Source organism: Electrona antarctica, assembly GCF_951216825.1.
Source record: "Electrona antarctica genome assembly, chromosome: 15".
Classification (NCBI taxonomy): Eukaryota; Metazoa; Chordata; class Actinopteri; order Myctophiformes; family Myctophidae; genus Electrona; species Electrona antarctica.
The window spans coordinates 29,996,575-30,021,421 of NC_136796.1; the positions used below are offsets into that span (position 1 = coordinate 29,996,575).

At 45.1% G+C, this 24,847-nt stretch overlaps 1 protein-coding gene across 1 annotated transcript in view; it reads left to right on the forward strand.

Annotated features, from left to right (window-relative positions):
• The window catches only part of adgrb2 (adhesion G protein-coupled receptor B2), a 538,535-nt gene that overhangs the window by 260,682 nt on the left and 253,006 nt on the right, over positions 1-24,847 (forward strand). The window contains exon 2 of the mRNA XM_079522669.1: positions 23,517-24,438. Coding sequence (XP_079378795.1) covers positions 23,517-24,438 — 922 coding nt within the window. The remainder of the gene's footprint in view (positions 1-23,516; positions 24,439-24,847) is intronic.

The following is a 24,847-nucleotide window of genomic DNA, read 5'->3' on the forward strand; positions in this document are numbered from 1 at the left end:
AGAAATTGATTTAATTAAACACAAGACAGAATCTAATAATGGCGTGGGTTCCCTGTGCGACTTCAATCCTTGGAAGTCAGTGTTGAACTGTGTGGAACTTCATATTTGCAAAAAAAAGCCATATTTGGGATAGATTTGAGGGGAGGGCTTCCCGGGCATACATACATACTTTATTACTTATATTTATTTAACATATGGGCAAATAATACCTGTTCTATACAACTGGCACACGCCATGAAAAATAGATTGTTGGATAACTCTCACCTCCGTTATCACGCAAATAACACCGCAGAAATACGAGAGAATGAGTGACTATACAGTAACGGCAGTAACTGTACAGTAACGAGAGAATGACTACAGTAACGGCCTAGTGGAGAATCATATATTGTGTCTTTTGTATATTTTGTGTTTTCTGTGCAGCAGTGGGTTTATTATTTGAAGCAACACAAACAAGTTGTTCCCTGATTTAGCTGTTAGCCATGCAAACAGCTGCCAAAGCTGAGCCAAGCATATTTCAGATTTATTTCTGGTGTCGTACAAGGATAGGCTTTTTCCCCCACATAATGTTCTCATGTCATTGCATTTATTATTCATTTATGCATGTAATATTCACAGGCGGACAAAAGATACGACCCTTTTGAAAATATCCCGAAATGGCCCCAGGACACTGTGTGTGTGTGTGTGTGTGTGTGTGTGTGTGTGTGTGTGTGTGTGTGTGTGTGTGTGTGTGTGTGTGTGTGTGTGTGTGTGTGTGTGCACGAGCATGACTGTGAGATTATGTGTTATGTCAACTTTACTGTCTATAACACCTGTCCTTCCATATATACTGTAGCTCATGCACTGTTTACATTCACCAGGGCATTACACACACACACACACACACACACACACACACACACACGCGCACACGCACACGCACACACAAGATCAGGTGTCCTTTATTCATAAATGTTAGCAGGAAAAGTGGCCCATGGCCCTCTCTATCGAAGCAATTTTCCATCGAGTACTGATGGAACACGCACACGCACACACCCCTGCACGCGCAGTATTTCCGTGCACCATTTTCCTCTTTGCGTCCCACACTCCTTTTAGCTTTTGCATTTCTGTTGACATCCACACATTTCTTTGCTTTGGTTCATGTACAACTCGCTTCCTGATGCCTCACTTACATCCTGTACAAGTATGCCGAGCTGCTCTATCTAACATGGTCTCTTTCAAAGCCACACTTTGGTTCAGTTGACTTGGAGTGAACAGCTTTGTTCAGTTGACTTGACTTGTTTTTGTTCAGTTGACTTGGAGTGAACAGCTTTGCGCCACAATGTTGCACTACTATAGCCTGGCTAATAAGCCAGACCGAATCAGCCGTTGGCAAAAAAGAATTGCCTGCCGGCGGATTACGGTCTGGAGAGGCTCAATTGTACGCCCATTTCCTACACCAGAAAATGGTGTGGCCAATCGGGACACGGTATGCAATATGGGCGGGCTTTGGTACAGTGACGTTCAATGCTTGAGACCTTTGACTGACAGTAGCTCTAACCAATTGCGTCAAAGAGAAAATGTTTGAACCCGCCCCCCGGGAAACAAGATCCATACACAGCATCTCCGACTGTGGCTCAGGAGGTAGAGCAGGTCGTCCAATGATCCATGGGTTGGCGGTTCGAATCCCGGCTCCTCCTGTCTACATGTCGAAGTGTCCTTGGGCAAGACACTGAACCCCAAATTGCTCCCGATGTGCTGGTTGGTGCCTTGCATGGCTTCCGCCGCAATCGGTGTATGAATGTGTGGGTGTGAAAACTGTGAATGGGTGAATGTAATGCACAATCTATGTAAAGCGCCTTGGATAAAGGCGCTTTACATAGATTGTGCATTGTAAATGCACCATTTACCATTTATCTCAAATACCACACGACAGTGTGATTTGAGTCTGGCTTATTAGCCAGGCTAACACTACTACAGTACGTGTCTCATGATGGTACGAGACTCGCGGAGTTCCCAACCATTCAGAGTACGCAAACTTTTATGACGACAACAACTGCGTCCTCTGCGATGGTCCTCCGTGACACATTTTGGACGTTCCGACGTAACCTTTTGTCATGCAACGTGTCATTAGACAGAAACATGACCCTTAAATTTGCACTACCCTCCCAACTAACCAAATTCCGACACCATAGGCCTTTGAAGGCCTACATAATACAGCATACTCCCACACAGAGCTGTCGCTGCTCCGTTTGGCAAGAGTCAGTCACTTGCTGCTCCACTTTTCTCTGAAAGTGAATACATTTTCGAGGAAGGTTTTCCTGTCCCCGCTTTGCCTCTCAGGAAAGACATTTTTTTTTCGGCTTCTCTCGGAGATGGCTTTTGAAAATGAGATAGCATTAACAACCAGGCTCACTTTGGTGTGTGTCCAGCACCTTGTTATAAAGCAATTGTGTTGTTTCTCTTATCCCTGATTGCTATTACTCTTCTCTCTCTCTCTCTCTCTCTCTCTCTCTCCCTCTCTCCCTCCCCACTGCCTCCCTCTCTGGTGTTTTGTTCATCTCCCTTCCTTTCTATCACCCTTGTATCTTTGTTATCCTGAGGGAGAGACTAGTCTGGCTTAAGCTTGTCTGCTGGCAAGAGCAGCATCCTGCTGCAGAGAGGAGAAAAGAGGACAGGAGAGTAGTGGAGAAAAGGCAGATTTGCGGCTTCCTACATCTGGAGCTCAACGGCACGCACGCACGCACGCACGCACGCACGCACGCACGCACGCACGCACGCACGCACGCACGCACGCACGCACGCACGCACGCACACACACGTCTGTGCCGTCTACAGATGGTGACTTTCGGGACTCGTCAACATGACATTGAGGTAAAGGCTTGGCGGTACAGAAGGCCTACACTATGCGGTGTTGGCAGATGGCAGTGTTGGGTTACCGGTAGGTTTGTTCAGGAGAGGCTCAGCCAGGAGCATTTCACCCACAGCATTTCATTGAAATGCGCCCAAATTGATACACAAAATTCACATTTTGCCAAATGAATGAACAAAATGTGAATTGTGTTAATTAATCCAATCTGTGGGCACACGGTGGTGAATGCAGTAATATGTCTTGAGTTGAAATGAATAGAGATGCATGGCATGTGTGGTTTTATATGGTTGAAAATATGGTTGAAAATGTAACCCCCGAAATGTAGTGTACGAAAAACATTTTTTTGTTTTGTGTAGTTGAAAATGGTCATTCATTTTCTGTTGACAAGGTGGAGCTGTGAGGTAAAAGCATGTTAGCAATAATTTCAGGAAGTGAGGTACCAGGAACAGCTATAAAGGTACAGGAAGTGAGGCGGCCAGATGGGGGTTCCATTTGAGGTATCGAAAGGAGTGTTTGGTGGTGGTTTGTCAAAGAGACTCTTTTAACCCATTCTGGACCCCTTTTGGTGTTTTAAGCATTATGTTATAGTTTAGCTATTGAAAAAGCAGATATACATAGCAGATCTACAAGCTCATAGCGCTGCACCGAGTGCCGCGCTACAAGCTTGTAGATCTGATATTTCTTTTAAATCGTGAAAACATGGCGCATATCTTTGAATATATGCTTTCAGAGGGAACGTTTTTAACTCAAATATTTGCTTCTGGGGGGTCCCTGGAACAACATATTTTCAGATGGGGGTCCGTGGCCAAATACAGATAATTCGGGGGGGTCCTTGACATGAAATAGTTTGAGCACCACTGACATAGAAACATAGGTTTTTCGAAAACTGTTGTGATTTAGAAGAGATTTTGTAGAATCGAGCTCAGGTCTAAATGGCTTCAGGCCAAAACTAAACCAGAATCAGAACTTGGTAAATTACTTACTAGAGAACTTTAAGTTAGTTTGGTCTGAATCAATTCAGATCTTTTGGACAAAGGAATCTGCTGTGGCCTCCTCATGTACAGGTTTGGTGATTATATTTCAATACAGAAATTGAATTTTGTACTTTGGAATACTTTGCCAATCTATAGCCGCATCTTTGCAATACTAGATTATTTTTGATAATGGTTTGAATCTAGAGTTACAATACCCTCCATTGACAGCCCATTGATCCAAATAAAAACATCTGATCGTTAAACTCACCAACAGTGCAGCTGTAAGGCAAGCTATACTCTTGCAATCTGCAAAGCGTTTGTTAAATCCACCATAGACATATATGAGCTACAGATACTTTCTGTCTAGAAATTCTGTGCAGGTGAAGTGTTCGAGTTAGGAAGTGCTCGTCGAAAGTCACTGAACGGCCCTGCGTACCACCTGCTTTGAATTTGCACAATGCACGGAAGCAGCAATGCAATGCGTTAATGAAAACGAGTGCTTCCAAACTCCAACACAGAAAAAATAATCACCTGGACAGAATTTCTAGACAGAAAGTAGCTCATTGATTGATTGAAATATTTATTAACAGTTTGCAGAATTACAGTACATTACAGTACATTTCAAGCATAACATGCATAACATGTCTACGGTGGGGTTTTATGAAACAAACACTTTGCAGATTGAAAGAGGATAATTCAAGCTTGCCTTATACAGCTGCAATGTTGGTGAGTTTAATGACGTCTATACAGCAGATCGGATCAATTCGGATCAATGGGATGTATTGCAACTCTAGATTCATCCCATTATAATAATAATCACACCCGTGTGAAGTGAGGGGCACTCTTATCATCGTACATCATCATCATTTACTCAGACACATGACGTAAATTCTCCATTCATTGTAAATAGGAATTTAATATTTGTGTAAGACTAAAATCTACACTAATAGCTGAATATAGGAGGGGCTGGCGCCCCTCAAAAAAATCTAGTGTTGCAAATTGCGGCTAGTGCCAACCCTGGTGTTGCCTGCTCCTTGGGTGGTGTCTCTTATTGTTTATGGTGAAATTGCTGTATCGTGGCACCCCTAGTTGATAGGTGAGGAATGACAGCTTGCTCAGTCTTGCTCAAAGTTTTGTAGACAGTGATATTGTTTTGTTTGTTTGTTTTTCATGTAGGCTAATATAATTTTCAATTATTGATCAAGGAACTGCAAATAATAACAGATTAATGGGAGTGCTCAGTTGCTAGACGTTTTCTAAATTGTGACTGCAGGTTCAGTCAGACAACTCACGAATAGTTAAACCAATATTTATTGCAGAATGAGTAACAAGTGTGCATATGATATTAGATTTGGCGTTCGGCTCTGCTGGATTTCTCCCTGCTCGGCATGGTTAAGCAATAACACAGAATATAAAGAGCAGGGAGATAGATATACAATAACCCCCCATGGGGAACATAAATAGCAGAGCCGTGGTGGTGCTGGGGAGGAGGTGGGAAAAAACATCGCATACAACCGGGGACCATATGCAGAGGAAGGCAGGAAGAGCATGCAGACTGGTGAGCTTAAGTAGCCCGCCCAATTGGTCAGCTGACTGCCGCATCGGCGAATGACGTGAGGGACTGCACACACTGTACACCCACATAGTAATGCAGCATGTTAACCCCTTGAGTATAGTATGCGCCTTGAGCATGGCATGAACCCCCTTGAGGTTGTCTGAATGAACTAACTTCGCAAGCTACGTCTCATTTCAGTCAGACAACTCACGAATAGTTAAACCAATATTTATTGCAGAATGAGTAACAAGTGTGCATATGATATTAGATTTGGCGTTCGGCTCTGCTGGATTTCTCCCTGCTCGGCATGGTTAAGCAATAACACAGAATATAAAGAGCAGGGAGATAGATATACAATAACCCCCCCAACACACATACTTTCGGTGAACTCTCACCGTTGATCCGGGCAGGTGACCCACTATGGATACACAGTGACGAAATGCAAATATGCATTTCTGGAACCTGCCGGATATGCTAACCCCCCCAACAAAGCAGAACCGGAACGCCCTACGGGAATACTCAACCGATACACATCCGTGCAGATGTCCCACTGAGAATAGTGACGAAATGCAAGCTATGCATTTCTGGATTTTGCACGGATATTTTAACTTTTACGTGAGCTATGTGTAGCCATGACTGCACGCCGAGCCGTGAGGCTTACCTCTTGAGAAAAAATAATGTGTGGGGCCCCGGCCGATACCCCCTTTTTTTTTTTTTTTTTTTTCTCCCAGCATGAGAGACAACCATCTGGGATCGGCTGGGGCATACTAACCTTAAGCTTAAGCTGAAAAAGGCCTGCTTGGCTGCGCTCGCCGATAGGCCATTCCTCTATTGCCACTATAGAGGAATATTCTACGCTGCTGCGCGCGTGTAGTGCAACCATTCACCGTTACGCCGATGTCCTCAGCAAGAGGAACGCCACCGGCCCTCTGTCAGCAAGAGGAACGCCACCGGCCCTCTGTCAGCAAGAGGAACGCCAAGCTTAAGCTTAAGCTGAAAAAGGCCTGCTTGGCTGCGCTCGCCGATAGGCCATTCCTCTATTGCCACTATAGAGGAATATTCTACGCTGCTGCGCGCGTGTAGTGCAACCATTCACCGTTACGCCGACGTCCTCAGCAAGAGGAACGCCACCGGCCCTCTGTCAGCAAGAGGAACGCCACCGGCCCTCTGTCAGCAAGAGGAACGCCAAGCTTAAGCTTAAGCTGAAAAAGGCCTGCTTGGCTGCGCTCGCCGATAGGCCATTCCTCTTATTGCCACTATAGAGGAATATTCTACGCTGCTGCTGCTGCTGCTGCTGCTGCTGCTGCTGTTGCACTACACGCGTGTAGTGCAACCATTCACCGTTACGCCGACGTCCTCAGCAAGAGGAACGCCACCAGCCCTCTGTCAGCAAGAGGAACGCCACCGGCCCTCTGTCAGCAAGAGGAACGCCACCGGCCCGCTGTTTCAGAGCCGCTATGAACATAAGCTTGAGATGAGAACCGGTATGCTACTATAGCCATTTAGCTTGAGATAACGACCTGTAAGCATTCCACCCAGCGACCACCGTATATGCAAGGTAATAAGATTACCATTCCTGATCGGATACAGCACTTGCATTCATTACATCCTGAATAAACAACTGAAGCTCTTCTGATTAGATGCACATAATGATTCATGGGCAGCTGAGGACCATGGCCTGAGTTTTGGTTGGCAACTGGCACATCAGCGTGGCAGTAGAATCAGGAGTAGCGAGGGCATGAGCTGAGAAGACCGATAGCCCTGGCTTAGGCAGGGCTCGCGCCACCTTACAGAGTCCAGAACGCAGCCAAAGCAGGTTGCCCAATGCAGAACTAAAAGACACAAGCAGAGACAGAGTTACTTATACTTCATCCTGGCTGAATGATTAAAAGTGTGAATAGGGGATCCTAAGCACGGATCGGAAACAGAGATCATGCTGAGGGTCAAGATCAGCAGAAGAGACTTCCCACACCACACGAGCCCGATAAGCCGTTTAAAGAGAGAGAAACCGATATTTAAAGAGAAAAGCCTTAGATCTTAATCCTAGTCTATTTAGACACCCACGTGATAGATGCCCCTAATGAATTAACTTACATGAGCGGCATATGCTCTTCATGAGGCCTTTGAGCAATTGAATATGAGCTTAAAGAAGTTAAAATAGCTTCATGTCATGCAGACCCGAGAACTGTTCAAGACCACCCTCGTCCAGAACTGGGATGAGATACACTACTATGTTCCATACGAGCAATCTATAATCATGCTGCAGAATCAACAGCGCTGCAGGGTCAGGGTGATGGTGATGGACTTACTTCTTCGCAAGATACTAGAACCATCACTTTCGAAGAAACCCCAACCGACCAACGCCAGCTGAAGAAGCATTGGTGAATCTCCTGACTGAGCGACCTTAGGACGTCTGAGACTTGTGCTGAAAGAAAGCTTAGGACCAAGAGAATATCTGAGGGTCATGAACCTGTTGAACAAATGAGCCACAGATAATAGATAAAACACGATCTGCTTTGAGAGAAAGCAAGATATATGCCTGTCCTGTATAGCCACTTATTTTTTGAGTGGTGCAAACCACTCCAACAACCAGCTTGTCTGTATTTGTGTACCTGTATACCTACGTGTCCGTGCAAAGGTGAGCATGGTTACTATGGTTAGTGTGTGACGTCACTGACATAGCTGATCAGACTATATAAGACCTTGCACCACTCAGTTCACACGGGTGTGATTTTAATTATAATAATTAATATTGTTAATACATGTATTAATTTATTTAACATGACACTAAACAGCTTCTATGAGGAAGCGATGACAGATAATTGACGACATCGATGCCATTACCTATGAACTTATACTGCATTCATTTAGATTGCCATCCAATGCCATTTGAAGCAATAACTAAGAGGAGCAGAAAAACAAGCCTTGCAGAGTCATGAGGCCCGGGGCAGGAGCCCAACTCTTGATTCAGAAGTGTGAGGCGGATTGATGTACACGTACAGCCCCTGGACGTGACACTGGAATGACGCAGGGACTTACTCCAGTCCGACCATTGATGCAGAGTGCCGAGGATCGGAGGAAGCACTGGGTTCCCATTTTCCCGGAGTCTTTGGTATGACCCAGCCGGTGATCGAGCCACAACCTCCCAGACCCTGGGCGGACTCGACTAGCAGCGAGGCCCCTGAGCTGGTACCAGAAAATGAAGGCTTACAACATATTTCACCTGATAGTAGCTACCAAGTAGCTACCAAGCGGCCACGAAGAAAATCGGTCCCATCCCTACTAACTGCAACGTTAAGTAGATTAACAACAAGATATGAGTGAGCGAGTGAGCGAGAGGCCAAGGGTGGCGGGGGACACCCGACAGTCAGCCAGCGCTCGGAGGCCCCCTGAGGGTGGAGGCCCGTTTCAATTGAAACCCAAACTTATGATATATCCACTGCGGAATTAAATAGACATTAAACGTCATCACATTGATATTTGCCTGATGCTGTTACTCAATACTATAGTGGTACTGAGCGACATCAAATCGATTACTGGTCTGAATACAAACTGGCAGACTACATTTCCCGGCTGCACCGGGGAAAACACAACCAATAGGGTGTACCAAAATCTCCTGGAGGGGGCATCAACACATGTGTCACATGGTAGCGGCCGCCATACTTGCTGGCTTGTTTGCATTGAGAAAAACAAAAACAAAACTGACCTCACAATGGTGCAGACTTGCTCAGTAAATAAGTGCCACAGCAGGTCACGTCGAGGAAATGAGCCAGAAAACGGAATTAGATGTTCAGCTTTCCAGCATGGAGACAGCATCAAGGAGTTTACAAAAGACGTAGAATGGCTTGGATCGGCGCATGGGCGCAGAGACATAATGTTCAACAAGGTATCTAAGCACAGCCGTGTTTGTTCACAACATTTAACTTGTCCTTGTAATGTATTTGGGCCCGACGTGGTGTTGGTTCACTAGTTGTCGCCAAGAACGAGCTTAATATTTACAAATACATACCACGTCACTCTATTCTGAGTGATGTGGGCTAGAATTGAATGCCCACGAGAGGGCCGTCCCAAGCTTTTCAGACGCCACCCCCTCTTGGTGACGTACATGTTTTCACACGCTATAGGTCGCACAAGCACTGCGACACGGAAGCCAAGCTTGCTGCGAACATAGACATACGTCTATGGCTGCCTTCCTTCATCCCAGGTCCCCTCACGGATAAGTGATGAATGAATGCTTAGGAGTTTCACTTTAGAGCTCCTGGCAGTGGATGTTAGTTGTGCAGAAATGAAGCAATACGCAAGCTGCTAGCCTACCACCTTTTGAAACATCTTCAGTCCCACAAAGCAACTGCCATTACCTAGTCCTACTCAAGGACTGATCAACAGAACATACAATATGAATCTGAACATTAAAGGTGACAAATGGGCAATGGGACACACGGTGACAAGACGCTATATATATATATATATATATATATATATATATATAGATCTGAACTTCTGACCTCAAAGAGAGTGACTAGACCGACAGCTGGATATGCTTGAAGAGGCGGACAGAGGCAGCAGTTTGTTAAGGCTTTTAACTCTTCTCCAAGACAGCTCAACCCGGATAGTGAAGCTGAGACATGATACAACGAAAAGAAAGCACTAATTAAATGATGCCCATTGAGAAATACGTCCGAAAATAAACAGCTAGAAACAAATCTACAGCAGTAGACAGTAGGCTATGTCACTTGACATGAGATTACTGCAAATGCATTTGCAATTTTAACCTACTTTAGAATGACGCTGCACATAACTGAAATGGATTGAGATGAATTAACCATAACGTATGATACTGTCCTTATGAATTGGAAACATGGAATAACTTTAAGATTAATAACTATGCCACATATGACTTGACAGTCAGAAAGCTCTTCTAGAGCTGCATAAATGTATTAGTGTTAACCAGGCATAACACTGAAGCATAATAAATCACAGGCAAAAGGGTGCTAGCTTTAGCATTAGTTTAGCATGAACAAACCCTCATGGCAATGAGGAAACCTCAACACCACATGGCTACAAAAGCACCAACCTATATCGAGATTGCAATTAAGGTAGTTACCTCACAGACAACACTTCCAAAGCACATATAGAAAGTGTTTTAAGGAATACTTTGGTAAGCAGAGTGTGACTGAAGTCTTGCTCCAAAATGAATGAAACTGCTAGGAGACAAACAGGCAGCTGAGTTGCCAGATCTTGAGAAAGAAAGCAACCAGGTGTAGAACCATCCTGTACCCGACTAGGACTCGCCACGTGACAACTTAACTTACAATATATACCCTACTGACTACGACGACTTTGAAACAATACAGTTCATTGGACACGGTCATTTGGATCATGACAGAACACCAGAACCGAACAATTGACTACAGAAAACAAGCCCAACATTGCTTGTAAAAGCGGACGTGGCAACCACTGCACATGAGTTGAGGACCCATCACTGAATGGGAGAAACACTGCACCTGGGCTGACTTGGCAAAACATTAGCAAAATGAGAACTTGGCTATAGAACACATACCATGTTACAATAGAAGCTGCAGCACTGACTGCGCATCCGGCTTAATTACCAAAACGGGCTATTATGAAGCTTGTTGAAGCCACATAGTAGAACTCAGCAGCATTAGCAGAATCATATCAAACTCAATATTTGCATACAACCTGCAGGCCCTTATCACAGCAAGGACAGTAGCTGAGAAGCATAATTTAAGCAGAAGTAGCTGCACACACGGACAGCAATAGCAGCAGCAACAACCACGAGGAACAAAAAACATCGCATACAACCGGGGACCATATGCAGAGGAAGGCAGGAAGAGCATGCAGACTGGTGAGCTTAAGTAGCCCGCCCAATTGGTCAGCTGACTGCCGCATCGGCGAATGACGTGAGGGACTGCACACACTGTACACCCACATAGTAATGCAGCATGTTAACCCCTTGAGTATAGTATGCGCCTTGAGCATGGCATGAACCCCCTTGAGGTTGTCTGAATGAACTAACTTCGCAAGCTATGTCTCATTTGTACTTGTTTCTTCATGTTCTGAGACTTTTAATTTGAAGTTCTCTTATTTTGAAGCATCAGGTTGCTTTACATTCCAGTTCCTTCCTCTTTACTGTAGGCCTACCAACTGTCACTTGTTGCTTCTTATCCATGGTGCACTGCACAAAGATCCAAGTGTAAGTTGACGTATTATTAAATGCTTTAATGTTTGTGTAACACCATTTTTTTAATCTATATCATTGCCTTTTATGGTATTTGCCCTGTGTTAAGAGTGTCATTCTCTCTAGCTAGCTAGGCCCATCCCACTTAGGTTATTAGCCTGTTTCACACATTAGCCTGTTTGTCATTAGCCTTAATAATATTAAACACACAATAGCCAGTTAGCTCAATACTATATTATAGTATTGAGCTAACTGGCTATTGTGTGAACACATGGCTAACTCCTATGTGACCTGAAATCATGTGCTCTCTGCCCAGGGCCAAGCAGAGGTCAGCTAACCCCCAAACTAGTTTTCAGAGTGGAATCCCCAACACAACTACTGATAACCTAAAGTATACTTTTCAAACAGATTTAAGTTAATGTGACAGATGCAAATAAGTGCTGCATTGGGTTTATTGCACCACATAAGACATGAGAGGAACTGTACAGTAATTTCACTTGAGAAAATATATGGACAATTTGCATCCTATTGCTGTGTAGAATAGATCTATTTGCCCACTTTTTGTTCCTTCTTTTTTTTGTCAACCACTGTTAAAACAGTGTTACCTTGACCTATATGGAACCTTCCATTTTCATGTAATTTCATGCCGGGCTGGGTCACAATTAAAATGTACAATTTAGGCATTTAGCAGACACTCTTAATCCAGAGCGATTTACAGTAAGCAAGAAAAAAAAAACATGGTAATATATCCAATAAATAATAAAAAATAGTCATCATGAATCATAAACTTAAGAACCTAACAGTGGAATATCTATCTAATGAAACTATAATAAGTGTATACACTATAGAGTGCTATGTCTACATAAAGTGCTTTTTAAGTTACATAAATTGAGCCTATGCATACGCCTGTAGGAGGTTGAGGCTAGGGCAAGTACTATACGGCAAGTGCTATGGGCTAAGATGAAGTCTGAAGAGGTGGGTTTTCAGACTGCAGCGGAAGATTGGGAGTGAGTCTGCAGTTCTGATAAGCCTATCTCACAGAATGTCCCCGCCCCCTTAATACGCCCCCTTTCGGGGTTAGTGGTGATAGCGTGACGTCACTCCATAGACGCTACATGTTAACAGAGGTAATTTAAGAAGTCTACAACTTTTGTTTTCTCAAGGTAAGGTTTGTTCTATCTGTTCGAGATGATTTACCATCTTGTTTGCTTCATAATAATATTGGTCTGTCACATTTTTACATTAGAAAATGTACTTAGATTCTCCAGAGAAAAAAACGTGTAAATGCTAATGTTAAATGACACCACTATTTACCGTAAGTGGGCGTGGAAAGCGGGCTGTGAGATAGGCCTATTGCAATGGGAAGTGCATTCCATAGTTTTGGGCCGTACATCAAGAGCCAGAATATGATTCCTCCCTACATCCACCCTGTGTGAGTGCAGCTCCTCTACGGTTGTGAGGCCAATCTCTTGTGCCGGTCTACATAAGTCAGCCTTCTATACCACTCAAGGCAGTACTTAGCTTGGACTTAGTTGGTGTTGAACATAGTGGCAAGCAGTGGTGGGAAAAAAGTACTGAAATGTTTTACTTATGTGAAAGTATCAATACTGCATTATAGAAATACGCTGTTACAAGTAAAAAGTCCGGAATTCAAAATATACATGGTGTGGGAGAAAAGGAAATTGTATCTACTGACATTGTTAGTCTCCAGTGTGCTTGCTGTTTTCTGTGGGTATCTGTCTCTAATTATGAAAGATTTGCAGATTCAGCCCCCCCCCCCTCCCCCGGTCTTTGTCTTAATCCCCCTCCAGTGATCTTTACTTGCTCCTGCACAACCAATAGCTCTCATTAGCAATGTTTCCGCATGGCTAAGATGCTGATCGATGCCAACAAAAAAAAAGGTTCTGAAACACATTTAACGACCGTACCGTGCTCGCCAAATGTTTTTCAAATGCCAGATCCTTCCTTATTTGATGCTGCAAATTCCTGCAATGTGTTTTCAATGAGAATACACCTCCATTCGCTGACTGTATAAATCATTGAAGATGACAGGACAATGAATTATGCCTCTGTATTTGATCTGGATTCCTCACCTCTTAGCTGTGTGTTAGCCTGGGCAGGTTTATGATCCGGTCAGGAGTGGATGATATCTTACGTCATGTTGTAGTCATTGTTTTGTAGTCATCAGGCCGGAACCCTCAAACCAGAACTTCCTGTCTATAAAACCGTACGAATAATACCTTCCCAATAAAAGCGTGACTCGCTCTCTGGTAGCCTGCGATGAGATATAGGCTAATTTCCCATGGGATAAATAGTTTCGCTAAATAGTCTCTGGAAAGCACATTCACATTTACATTTATTTAGTATTATAGAAATCAGCAAAACTACGCTTTTCTCTGGTTTGAGGGTTCCGGCCTGATGACTACAAAACAATGACTACAACATGATGTAACGATATCATCCGCTCCCGATCGGATCACACTGCAATTTAGTAACAAAGACCAGGCTTTCCTCCGAGGTGGAAAGCCTGGTGACGCGAGCTTAGTGTGTGTTGATGTTGTATATATGGGCCCTGGGGTGGCAGGGTGATAAGACATTGGCATATACTGTGGCGGTGCATAGCTGGCTAGATTAGCTTCAGCTTCTAAAGGTTACATCAAATTATAAACTAGAAATAGTTTTTTTCTTACAAGCTGATGGTGACGGCGTTCAAATCGCCATTGCAATGTTTACTCGGCATTCAAATTCATTGCTTATAGGGTCAGGGGTCGAGGTTTTACTGCTGATTGGGAATGTTATGGCAGTGAGTAGGGGACACCACGGTATATATTGTACTTGTGAAGTCACCACCAGATCAGAAGAAGCTCCCCTTGCATGACACCATAAAGAGAAAACACAATTAGATGCTGTTTCTCTCTTCCCACGCCCTCTTTGATGTTTCCTTTTCTTCGTATTTTCACCTCGCCCCCATCCCCTCCCCTCAACACTAGCATTCTTCTCATCCTCCTGCGATCCAGCTTGTATCCCCTCTCCACAATATTTTCCTTCAACTCTCCTTTTTTTTGTTGTTGCGTCATTCTCCCTCTTCATCCCTCTCAATCTCATATCCCCTCCCTCTCTCTCTCTCTTTCAGTCCCTGGACTTTCATCTCTACTCACCATGCTAAAGATGTCCCTCCGATACTGCATGATTAATGCTGTGCTCAGTCATATCGCTGACTTATAATTTATGCCTTTATTCTTCAAACGGCACATGTCACATGTTTGTGTGTGCGTGTGTGTGCGCGCGTGCATGCGCACGCAGTGCTTGCATGTGTGCGTGCACTTGTGTGTGTATTTGTGCATGGGTTAAAAGGTCATAAATGTTTAATTGTTTTTCCTCTTGGATGCATGTGCATCCGGTTGTATCTGGTTTGACCATGTAACCTTCTTCTGATCAGTGTGTGTGTGTGTGTGTGTGTGTGTGTGTGTGTGTGTGTGTGTGTGTGTGTGTGTGTGTGTGGTTCTGCCTTGAGGTAGACACCCCATCGCCTGAAGGTAACAAGCCCTTGCTGCCTATGATGCGGAGAGTATTAGGCAACTTGATGTTACACCAGAAGCCCCTTGATAAGAGAGGACTGAGAGAATACTGGTTTCTGGAACACGAACGGTGGTGCAACGTGAACACTTCTTGTTGTTTACAGCCAAAATACATTTCTAAAGGAGAGAGAGGGGGAGAGATGGAGATGGAGAGAGATGGAGATGGAGAGAGAACGGATGAAGAGTTAAGCAGAATAGATGTGGTGTGAAGCTTGGGACCGACTGTGTGATTTGATTTGAAAGGGTGAGGGGCCAGTCCGAGACTTGAGGGGATCTAAACGAAAGCGGGAGAGATGAGAAATGCAGGGCTGAGTAAGCGCGCGTGTTAAAAACCAAATGAGAGCCAGAGAGCCACAGTTTCTTCGTTTGATCATGAGTATAGTTAAGAGAAGCTCCCAAAAACATCTCTGTAAAGTATACTGGAACCCTGAATTATTTATGTTTTTGACTTTTAAGTACAATGCACTGTGCATGTGTGTGGTGGTTGGTGGTACGCTACGCGAGCGTGTGTGTGCACAACTCTACATATTGTGTGTGTATGTAGAGTGCATGCATTCCCCTTGTGTGCTACAGCATGTAAGTGCATAGTACTCATTCCCTCGGTGTGTTTGCTTTGCAATGTGTGCATCTGTCATCACTAGTGCTAGTGTGTGTGTGTGTGTGTGTGTGTGTGTGTGTGTGTGTGTGTGTGTGTGTGTGTGTGTGTGTGTGTGTGTGTGTGTGTGTGTGTGTGTGTGTGTGTGTGTGTGTGTGCGCACGTGCATCTTTAGTGGCAACGCTTTCCTCAGAGGACCGCAAATGGGAGAGAATGCTCGACATCAATAAATCACATCTTGCCGTTCTCAACCATAGCACACTCAGAACTCTGCACTAAGAACAATGGAGATGGGCAGAGAAAGAAGATGGATAGAAGATGCAAGAGTGAGAAGAGAGTGGGAGAACTACATGTAGAAGAAAAGGAAAAGGCTAAGAGAGAGAAACAGATTTTCCATTTCTGTCCTCTCGGTGCAGAACTCCCATAACTACAGTGACTACCCTGGGATGTACTTAACTCAGCTGTGCTGCGCATAAGCTGCTCCAAACTAGTACTTTGCTGAAAGATTGCCGCCGTCTAAGGCGTGACTCGTTATCTGTGAAACCGTTCAGAGGAGGTTTTTCCGTGAATGTGTTCATTTTGCATAACCATCTAAAATCTTCAAATCGCTTGGTAACAGCAACATCAGTGTTAATTAACCAATCAACCCCTGTATGTAAGTAAAACTGTTGCCACTGTATAATTGGTGCGCGCTTTTTTCCCCCCTCTACCCCCAAATGTCTTTGCCAAAATGGGAATTCTGGGGTTCAAATGGTTTAACTCGGAGAGTGTACAAATGGTTCCAAGGACCCCCTTTGGTTCCAATTGTACACTATGAGTTTAATGAACATTGAGGAGTTCACTGCGTAGTGCAGTGTGCTTATTTGCCTCTATATTGTGTTTTCACTTAGCCATGCACTTAGCATAGCAGAATAATTAACATTTGGAAGCAAGCTGTTCTTTCAGTAGACGACAGTACATACAGTATGTACTGCAGCTATTTGCATTGTACATGTGTTTTGCAGGGAACCGTAGAGAAGTCATGAGTCATGTTTTGACTTGTCACTGTAGAAGTATAGAAAGGAAAGGGACAGAGAGAGAGTGAGTAGACGGGGAGGGTGGGACACGCAGTACCTAGTAGTTTGGTTATGATATTTATATCAAGGTAGAAAGGGGGGGAAATACATCAAAGGTGATGAATATTCATGTATGCCCTCAGTAAAGTGCTGTTTTACAGTAAAGTGGGACAGAAATGGCCCCATAAAGACAGCTCTTTAGGGCCTAGTATCGCACAGATCCAGGGGACATGAATATTCATCGTTCATTGTCCCAAAATGTGCTGCACGCTTTTGGCTTCTTTTCATCTCCATAAGTAAGCCTATGCCTGTACCTAGGTGTATGTATCGGCCTAGTTGTACCTACACACCTGCCACTTAAGCCCTAGTTTGTCGTACAATTGTGTTGAGCAGAGAAAAAGATCGATCTACAAGGTCACAGTGTAAATGGTAAATGGTGCATTTATATAGCGCCTTTATCCAAGGCGCTTTACATAGATTGTGCATTACATTCACCCATTCATACACCGATTGTAGCGGAAGCCATGCAAGGTACCAACCAGCACATCGGGAGCAATTTGGGGTTCAGTGTCTTGCCCAAGGACACTTCGACATGTAGACAGGAGGAGCCTGGATTCAAACCGCCGACCCATGGATCATTAGACGACCTGCTCTACCTCCTGAGCCACAGTCGCCCCGCGGTCGCCCCTCACAGTGTGTCACATCGTGACACACTGTGAGCTTGTTGATCGGCTATTTTTAACCTTTAATGGATTGTAAAGCCTATGACGCCAGTTGCAATCTTAGAACTAATACTTTTAGTCATTGTCCTCAAAATTATTTCAGTAATAGTGAGCCTGAACCTGAACTGATTATCCTCCTATGGAAGTTAATTATATGCAGCCTGAGCCAATGCTTCAGGTCTAACTAGTATACCCGATTAGATTGGATTACAGGATGGATGCTACCAATAGTAAATGTAGATACAAGAAAACACAGATTCATGAAAACTGTTGCCATTCACTGTTATACAGGTCGATAAACTTGTGTTAATCCTACAGGGGTTAGGAAACGGACAGAGATACAAAAGCTTTGAGAGGAAAAATAATTAAAAATAGTCAACGGGATTCAGAATCAACTGTATACTTGAGTATTCATCAGTATTGCTTTATCTTCATTTCATATCCAACAGAAAGCTGCGCAATGTTGAAGTCGAGGCACATGCAGTTAAATGCCAGGTGACATTGTTGGCGGGAAATGTGTCATCACCCGCAGCGCAGCCAGCACGTACAAGGCTCATGCATGATGCCGCAGTCAATGGCAAACTCACAAAGCGCTAAGTGTACGCCGCGCGGCGCGAAGACCTTGAGCATAATTCACAACATGCTACATTACCCTTCGCACGGCTATAGACTTTACCATGCATTCATCAAAATGTCAGGTTAGCGCTGGCAGCTAGCGACTGGCACAGTTTGTAAAGCCCTTGTTGTTCTGTGTGCGACGTCTCAGGTGAGAGTCCCACGTGGGGAATCCTGGTCCACAACATGAACAAAGAAAAAATCCCACAAGTGTGAAGTGAGGGGTGCTCTTATCATCATACATCATCACATTCCGGCCAATCACTTTTCTGTCCTCACTTTTTAAGCCCTCAGCCAATCAAATCATTGCTATATGGGGTACACACAGACACACAAAGCTGGGCATAGGAGGCACCCCTCAAAAAATGTAAAGAAATGCTATCAGACAAGCGACCAAAAAAAAATACATTTCCAGGTTCGGTGATGTGGTGTTGCTATGGTTACCATCTCACTCCTCAGTGCTCCTCTCAAAGTAAATATTGTTCACTCAATCTTGGTTTGTGCGTGTGCGTGCGCGCGTGTGTTCGTGCATACATGCTTCTAGGGCTTGGCAATATATCAATATTATATAAATATGCTTCCATCCAGGACATGATCACTCCAGTTTTAATCACTTAAAGACCTGGTGAAATTACTTTTATTCTTCTATTATTATTATATATTTTTTAACTTTTCAGTCAGAAATGTTTCAGCATCTCAACCAATCAGAACGTTCCCACCCCTCAGGCTGCGTGAGTGGCAGACCTCTGCTGGCCAGCTGCAGTGAGTGAGATTCCTGCACCGTTCCACAGCCAGAGGGGTCGAGATGCTATTTCAGACTGAAACCTCAAAAGATATGGCCAAAAAAAAAAGCCATTTCACCAGGTCTAGTGATTAAAACTGGAATGTTCATGTCCTGGATGGAACATTTATATCATATTTATACAGTATATTGCCCAGTCCTAGAAGCACGCACGCACGCACGCACGCACGCGACCAAACACGACCAAACACACTTAACACACCTGATTTCAGAGGAACGTGCAGCCATATGGGAATCACTCACAGGGGAGTGAAATCTAGGTTCATATTTATTCATAGAGGTCTTTTTACATCACACAGTATGTTTTCGTTTGACATGCAGGAAGTAATTAAGACTATTAGAGAATGTATTAGAGAATACAATACAAAATGTGGCATCTATTCATTGTGAGTACGTCCACATTATGACCACGGGTCGGGTATGCTCTAAAATCCGAATGTCGATATTTATCTGGTTGGTAATTTGGATCAAAATATTGTGATATTTGACTTTGACCGTGTCAGCCAGCTCTAGTGTATTCTTTGACCGTGTCAGCCAGCTCTAGTGTATTCTGGTTGTGTGTCTGAGTATGCTTGAAAAGGATGTGGAAAGTTCACGCTTGTCAGTCATATTGAATGCTTGAACATGCACTCTTCTATGGTGATCATATCCACACACACACACACACACACACACGCACGCACACCCGCACACCCACGCGCACACACACATGCGCGGCGTGCGCACACACTCGTTTATATGCTAAGCCATTGACCTTTTCAATGTCCATGCTGAGTCATGCATTTGCTCCACTGGGCATTGCTTTACCATTATTCCATACATTTTTCCTAGCGCTATTGCTATAGCAACTTGACTTGTTGAACCTATTGAGTGAATATACCAGCATGAATATCCCAGCAATGAAATGCTGATGGTAGGCCTACCTTTTTCTCTGTCAAGGAAATTGTTTGCATTCCCCTGATTGCTGTCATCATACTTCACAGAACTCCCCCTCTCTCCCTTTTCCTCCTCTCTCTCTCTCTCTCTCTCTCTCTCTCTCTCTCTCTCTCTCTCTCTCTCTCTCCTCTTCCCCTAGTGCCTACTCTCCATCTTGCTCCCTCATCAATTTGCCTTTCATGTCTCTCTGCCTCTCATTAGTAGCCGAGCATCCTATATAAGCCTGAGAGCCTCTTGCTATCCTATATGGGGCCCTTTTGCAGACCACGTACCTCTTGACATGTGCAAGTACACAGGACCCCGAGCCTGTTAGCGTGGCCCCCCCGGACCTCGCGCCAGTTTCTGGAGAGCCTTCAGAGGCTTCCAGAAGGCTGTGTGAAGTAGAGGCCGATGCTACATTTTGTTTGCGCACTCCCGTGAGAAATTCGAGTGCACCGTTAGTGCAGAGTTACACGTGGGACACATACACACGCAGTGTACAGCAATATCACACGTGTCCTGTGTGGAGGCTGAACACATGATGTGTGTATGTACTGTACTATGCGTAAAGAGGCATTGAGACAAAGGCACAGTCAGACGCAGACTTAAGTTGGACACAGAAACAAATCTACTCACACATTCAAATCTACAAAACGTATACACAGACATAAACGCATGCACAAATGTATGCATCTGCACGTGTGCGCGCGCACACACACACACACACACATTCAGTACACACTCATGTACTTTACGCTTTTTCGAAGTATTTATAGTGGTTCCCAAACATTTGTGGGGTGTGAATTGTGATCCCATTTTATGGGTATAAAATGGGATCACAATTCACAACACCTTTTTCCTACAAGCATTTGTAGATTATTTCCAAAAATATTTTCAATGGCCAAAATCAATATTCACAAATTTCCAGATATGAAAAAACTAAAACAAACAAACATCTAAAAGCTCACAACATGTCACATTGTGACGCGTTGTAAGCTGGCAGATCTGCTATATTCACTATTAAATAGGACCTAATGCATTAAAGTCGACCATACTGTACCATGCAGCCCTGACAAAAAGATAGTAATGTTGTATTTAAAAGAAAACGCCAGAGAGTTAAGTGGTTAATTCATAATGTACTAATGTACTGTTTTGTAAGGTTTATCTTTTGTATCTTTTGGGTCTCGGCTGAACACGTTTTTGAACCATGGTATAAAGTAAACCAATCTCCAGAATATTCACAACATAATGGCTTTCATCTTTCTAGAACATCAACAGGTTTGTTCGCTGAGCCACATTGTTACATTTTTAATTGTATATTCATCTTTTAAACCACTTGTGTTTGACAAACATACCCGATTACCCGTGTCGAAAGCGTGTTGTGCATGCACATGGCGACAGATGCAGGAAGCAGAGCTTCTTCTCTGTGGCGTGCAAATCCAACACACGCCCCCGTGGTACTGTTACTGTCATCCTTAATGCAGTATGGATGTCTAAAGATGATTGACACGCGCATATACTGTACGGACGCATGCACGCTCACTCGCATATACGCACGCACGCACGCACGCACGCACGCAAGCACACTGCATTTATATTTGATGAGCTGCAGGATGAGCCATTTGACTTATACATAATGAGACGATCCTGAGCATTTATCTTGACGTCTAATTTCTTCACCTCCTGGGCTGTGAGAAATTGAATTAGTCAGTGGTGTATTGCATGAGCTTTTTGGTGACTATACTGCTCCAAGCAGCAGTTTCTCATTACGGCTCCACACAGCCTGGACGGGAATAAGACACAGGCTGCAATGGGAAGAGAGAGACACGCATGGCTAGCACCGACCTCTTCTCAGAATACATCAGCGCTGCATGTGCTCCGTGTGCTCTCTGGGTGTGGGGACATCTCTCTCACTGCAACAATCCTATAGTTTTAATTTAACTCAGGAGACCCGAGTTGGGTGCATTTCTCAGAGTTCACGATTCAAATGATAAAAAACATTAGGGATTTGTGTGTCTGTGTGTGTGTGCGTGTGTGCGTGCGTGTATGCGTGTTACACAGAGAGGGACACGCTCTGTGGCAACTTTTAATGAAAAAGCCATCGATGGATGACAAAGATGAGCAGCGTTCAAGAACTCCCTGATGCTGTGCCTCCGTGTGTTTGCCTCCCTATCTTCAGATCTGTCGTTCTCTCACATCACCCCAAATAATATGGGAGAGAGAAATAAAGAAAGAGAATGTGCAACAGAAGATTGCATCTTTTGGGGATATAATAAAAAATAATTATATATATATATAATTATTTTTTATTATTATTATTTTTGCACACATTTTTTCGTCTCTCCGTATCTACAACAAAATGTGTTTGTGTTTTACTGCGTTTTGTGGCGCTTTGGCTTGGGTTGTTTGGGTATCATTCCGAGGTTACTGGCTGTACATGCGGTGCATGCGGTGCACATGCAGAATTATAAAAACTAAAAACTAAAATAAATGCACATGCCTTTTCGGTCCACGCGCTCCCGCCGTGCAGCCCAGACGGGCGCGGATGAAATATGCATGGTGTTGTGGTGCATGTTGTGTTTGTGCATGTGTATGTGTGTGTGAGAAAATCGAGCTGTTGGCGGTCCCCTACTGTGACGGTGATGGTAATGGCTTGCCACAGCCTTGGGGGAGCCACTCAGCGGGAAGATCGTGCTGGAGAGAGACAGCGCGTGTGTGTGTGTGTGTGTGCTATACGTGTGTGTATATGCGAGTGTGTGCTTGCCTACCACTGCTCCAAGCCATATATGTGTGTGTGGTCATATCAGTGGGGAAGGGTACAGGAAGGGCCCCACAGTGCCTATCTCAAAAGCCAAGTCATCAGCCCCTTTTAATCCAGCCTACAGGGCTGTTGTATGAGTGGGTGAAGGACCTTCACAAGGATAACAGTGATCATAAACTTGGTCTGTCACGTACATGTACACTGCATGAGGAGGGTATTCTCATTTTATAGAACGTCTAGAAACTGCCAACCAAAACCAAACAAAAATGAGATAGACCAATGGGGGGCCCTATTTTGCGTGTCTTAAGTATCAGGTCTTATGCCTTAACTTAAGACCTGGAGGCATGACCAATGCTGTTTGGCCACTCAAAATAGTGAAACAGCATTCATTGGGCACGCCTCCAGGTCTTAAGTTAGGTCATAAGACCGGGCACTTAAGTCATGCAAAATAGGGCCCTACTAGGAGTCTAAAAGCCCTACTAGTGCCCCCTAGAGGTTGCGCTGCTCCTTACACCCCACATGCCCTAAGTGTCTCGAACCGACTGGCCTTGCCATCCTGGCATCCCAATGCTCTATACCGTGTGAGATGTCTAGTAGACACTTTGGCCTGAAGCTGGCGACAGAGGAATGGCCATGGTGTCATCAAAATGATTGGGGTTCAACCTCCAGTGGAGCATGAAGGTGACTGCAGAGCAAATTCCATCCTGTACTTTTCCAGTCTTGTGTAGCCATGCAGATGATCAGAGATATCTCTGGCTACCTGAGACATCTGGGGAAATCAAAATGTAATGTATTGGCTAGAACAATGAGAGACTTTTCTTTTTGTTTTGTTTTGTTCTTTTAAATAGTACATACCATGTACCTAATCATGTACTCTCTCTCTTTGTCTCCCTACAGGACGAATGTCATAGGATGACCACTGCTGCGGGGGTGTGTCTGTCTGTGCTGTCCTCTCTCCTGGCTGTGGCCTGGGCCCTGGCGGCTGTGTCTGCCCTCGCTCTCGCGCCTCTCTCTGCCCTGGCCACGGCTGCCTATGGGGCAGCCAGTGGCACCCCCAGCGCCAGGACAGAGGGGGCCCGCCTCTCTGCCCTCACCTCGCCGTGTTCCAGCCTGGTGGCCGGGGTGCTGTACGGGTCCTTCTCCCTGAGGGAGCTCTTCCCCTCCAGGGCGCCCGGCTGCTCCTGGTCCCTGGAGAACCCCGACCCCACCAAGTACTCCCTCTACCTCCGCTTCCTGCGCAACCCTTCCGTCTGCCGGACGCACTCGCCTGTGCTCCTGTCGCTCGACCACCACCTGGTCAACCAGAGCTGTCCCCTGGATCTGCGCGCGGCCGTGCCCCGCGAGCACGAAGTCATCGACCTCTGTGGCGGCGGCCATTCCAACTCGACGACACCGCTGCCGCGCGACGCGCCGTTGCACTCCTTCCTCCAGTTCGATAAGAACTTCATCCAGCTGTGTCTCACCGAGCACCCGTCTGCGGACGAGCCCCCGGTGGCCAAGGACACCCTGGAGCTCAGGCTGGTGGAGGTGCTGCTGATCAACAACGAGAACTCCAGCCAGTTCACGTGCGGCGTGCTCTGCCGCTGGCTGGAGGAGTGCCTGCGCTCCGGGGGCGACCCGGGCAGCGCCGCCGCCTGCGGCATGACGCAGACGGGCTGCGTCTGCCCAAACCACAACATCATGGCTCCGCCGCCGGTCCCCATGCTCCCCGCCACGCCCCACAGCACCAGCAATGGCTCGCTAGTCCCGGACGACTGCTGCGTCACCGAGCTGCACTCCAACGACGCCATCGCCATAGCGCCCAGGGACGTCAGACAAGGTGAGGTCACTTCTCTCTCTCTCTCTCTCTCTATAGCCATGCCAGGACACAGCCGTGCGCACGGCTCCATCGATGCTTTTGTTGTACTTAACCGTGCTTGACCTCCACTCTCTGTGCAGAGAATAATCTGGCTTAATTAAAGAGTACTTCTCTGCAGGGTCTTTTTTTATGTCTTTGGCGCCATGACACCCTCCCACAGGAGACAAAATCCCAAGCAGCACTTATTTAATGATTGCACCGAAGGGCCAGAGGTGTCACAGAATCCTTTTAAATAAAATCGGAATAGACGGAATTTCTGGCAAAGCAGGCGGTTATTAGGGGGAAAAGAAAGAGTTGGAAGGAGAGGCAAAGAGATGAGAAAAGTTTGCTTTGTCACCCTGGCCTCGGATATGAAGCCCATATGCTTCTC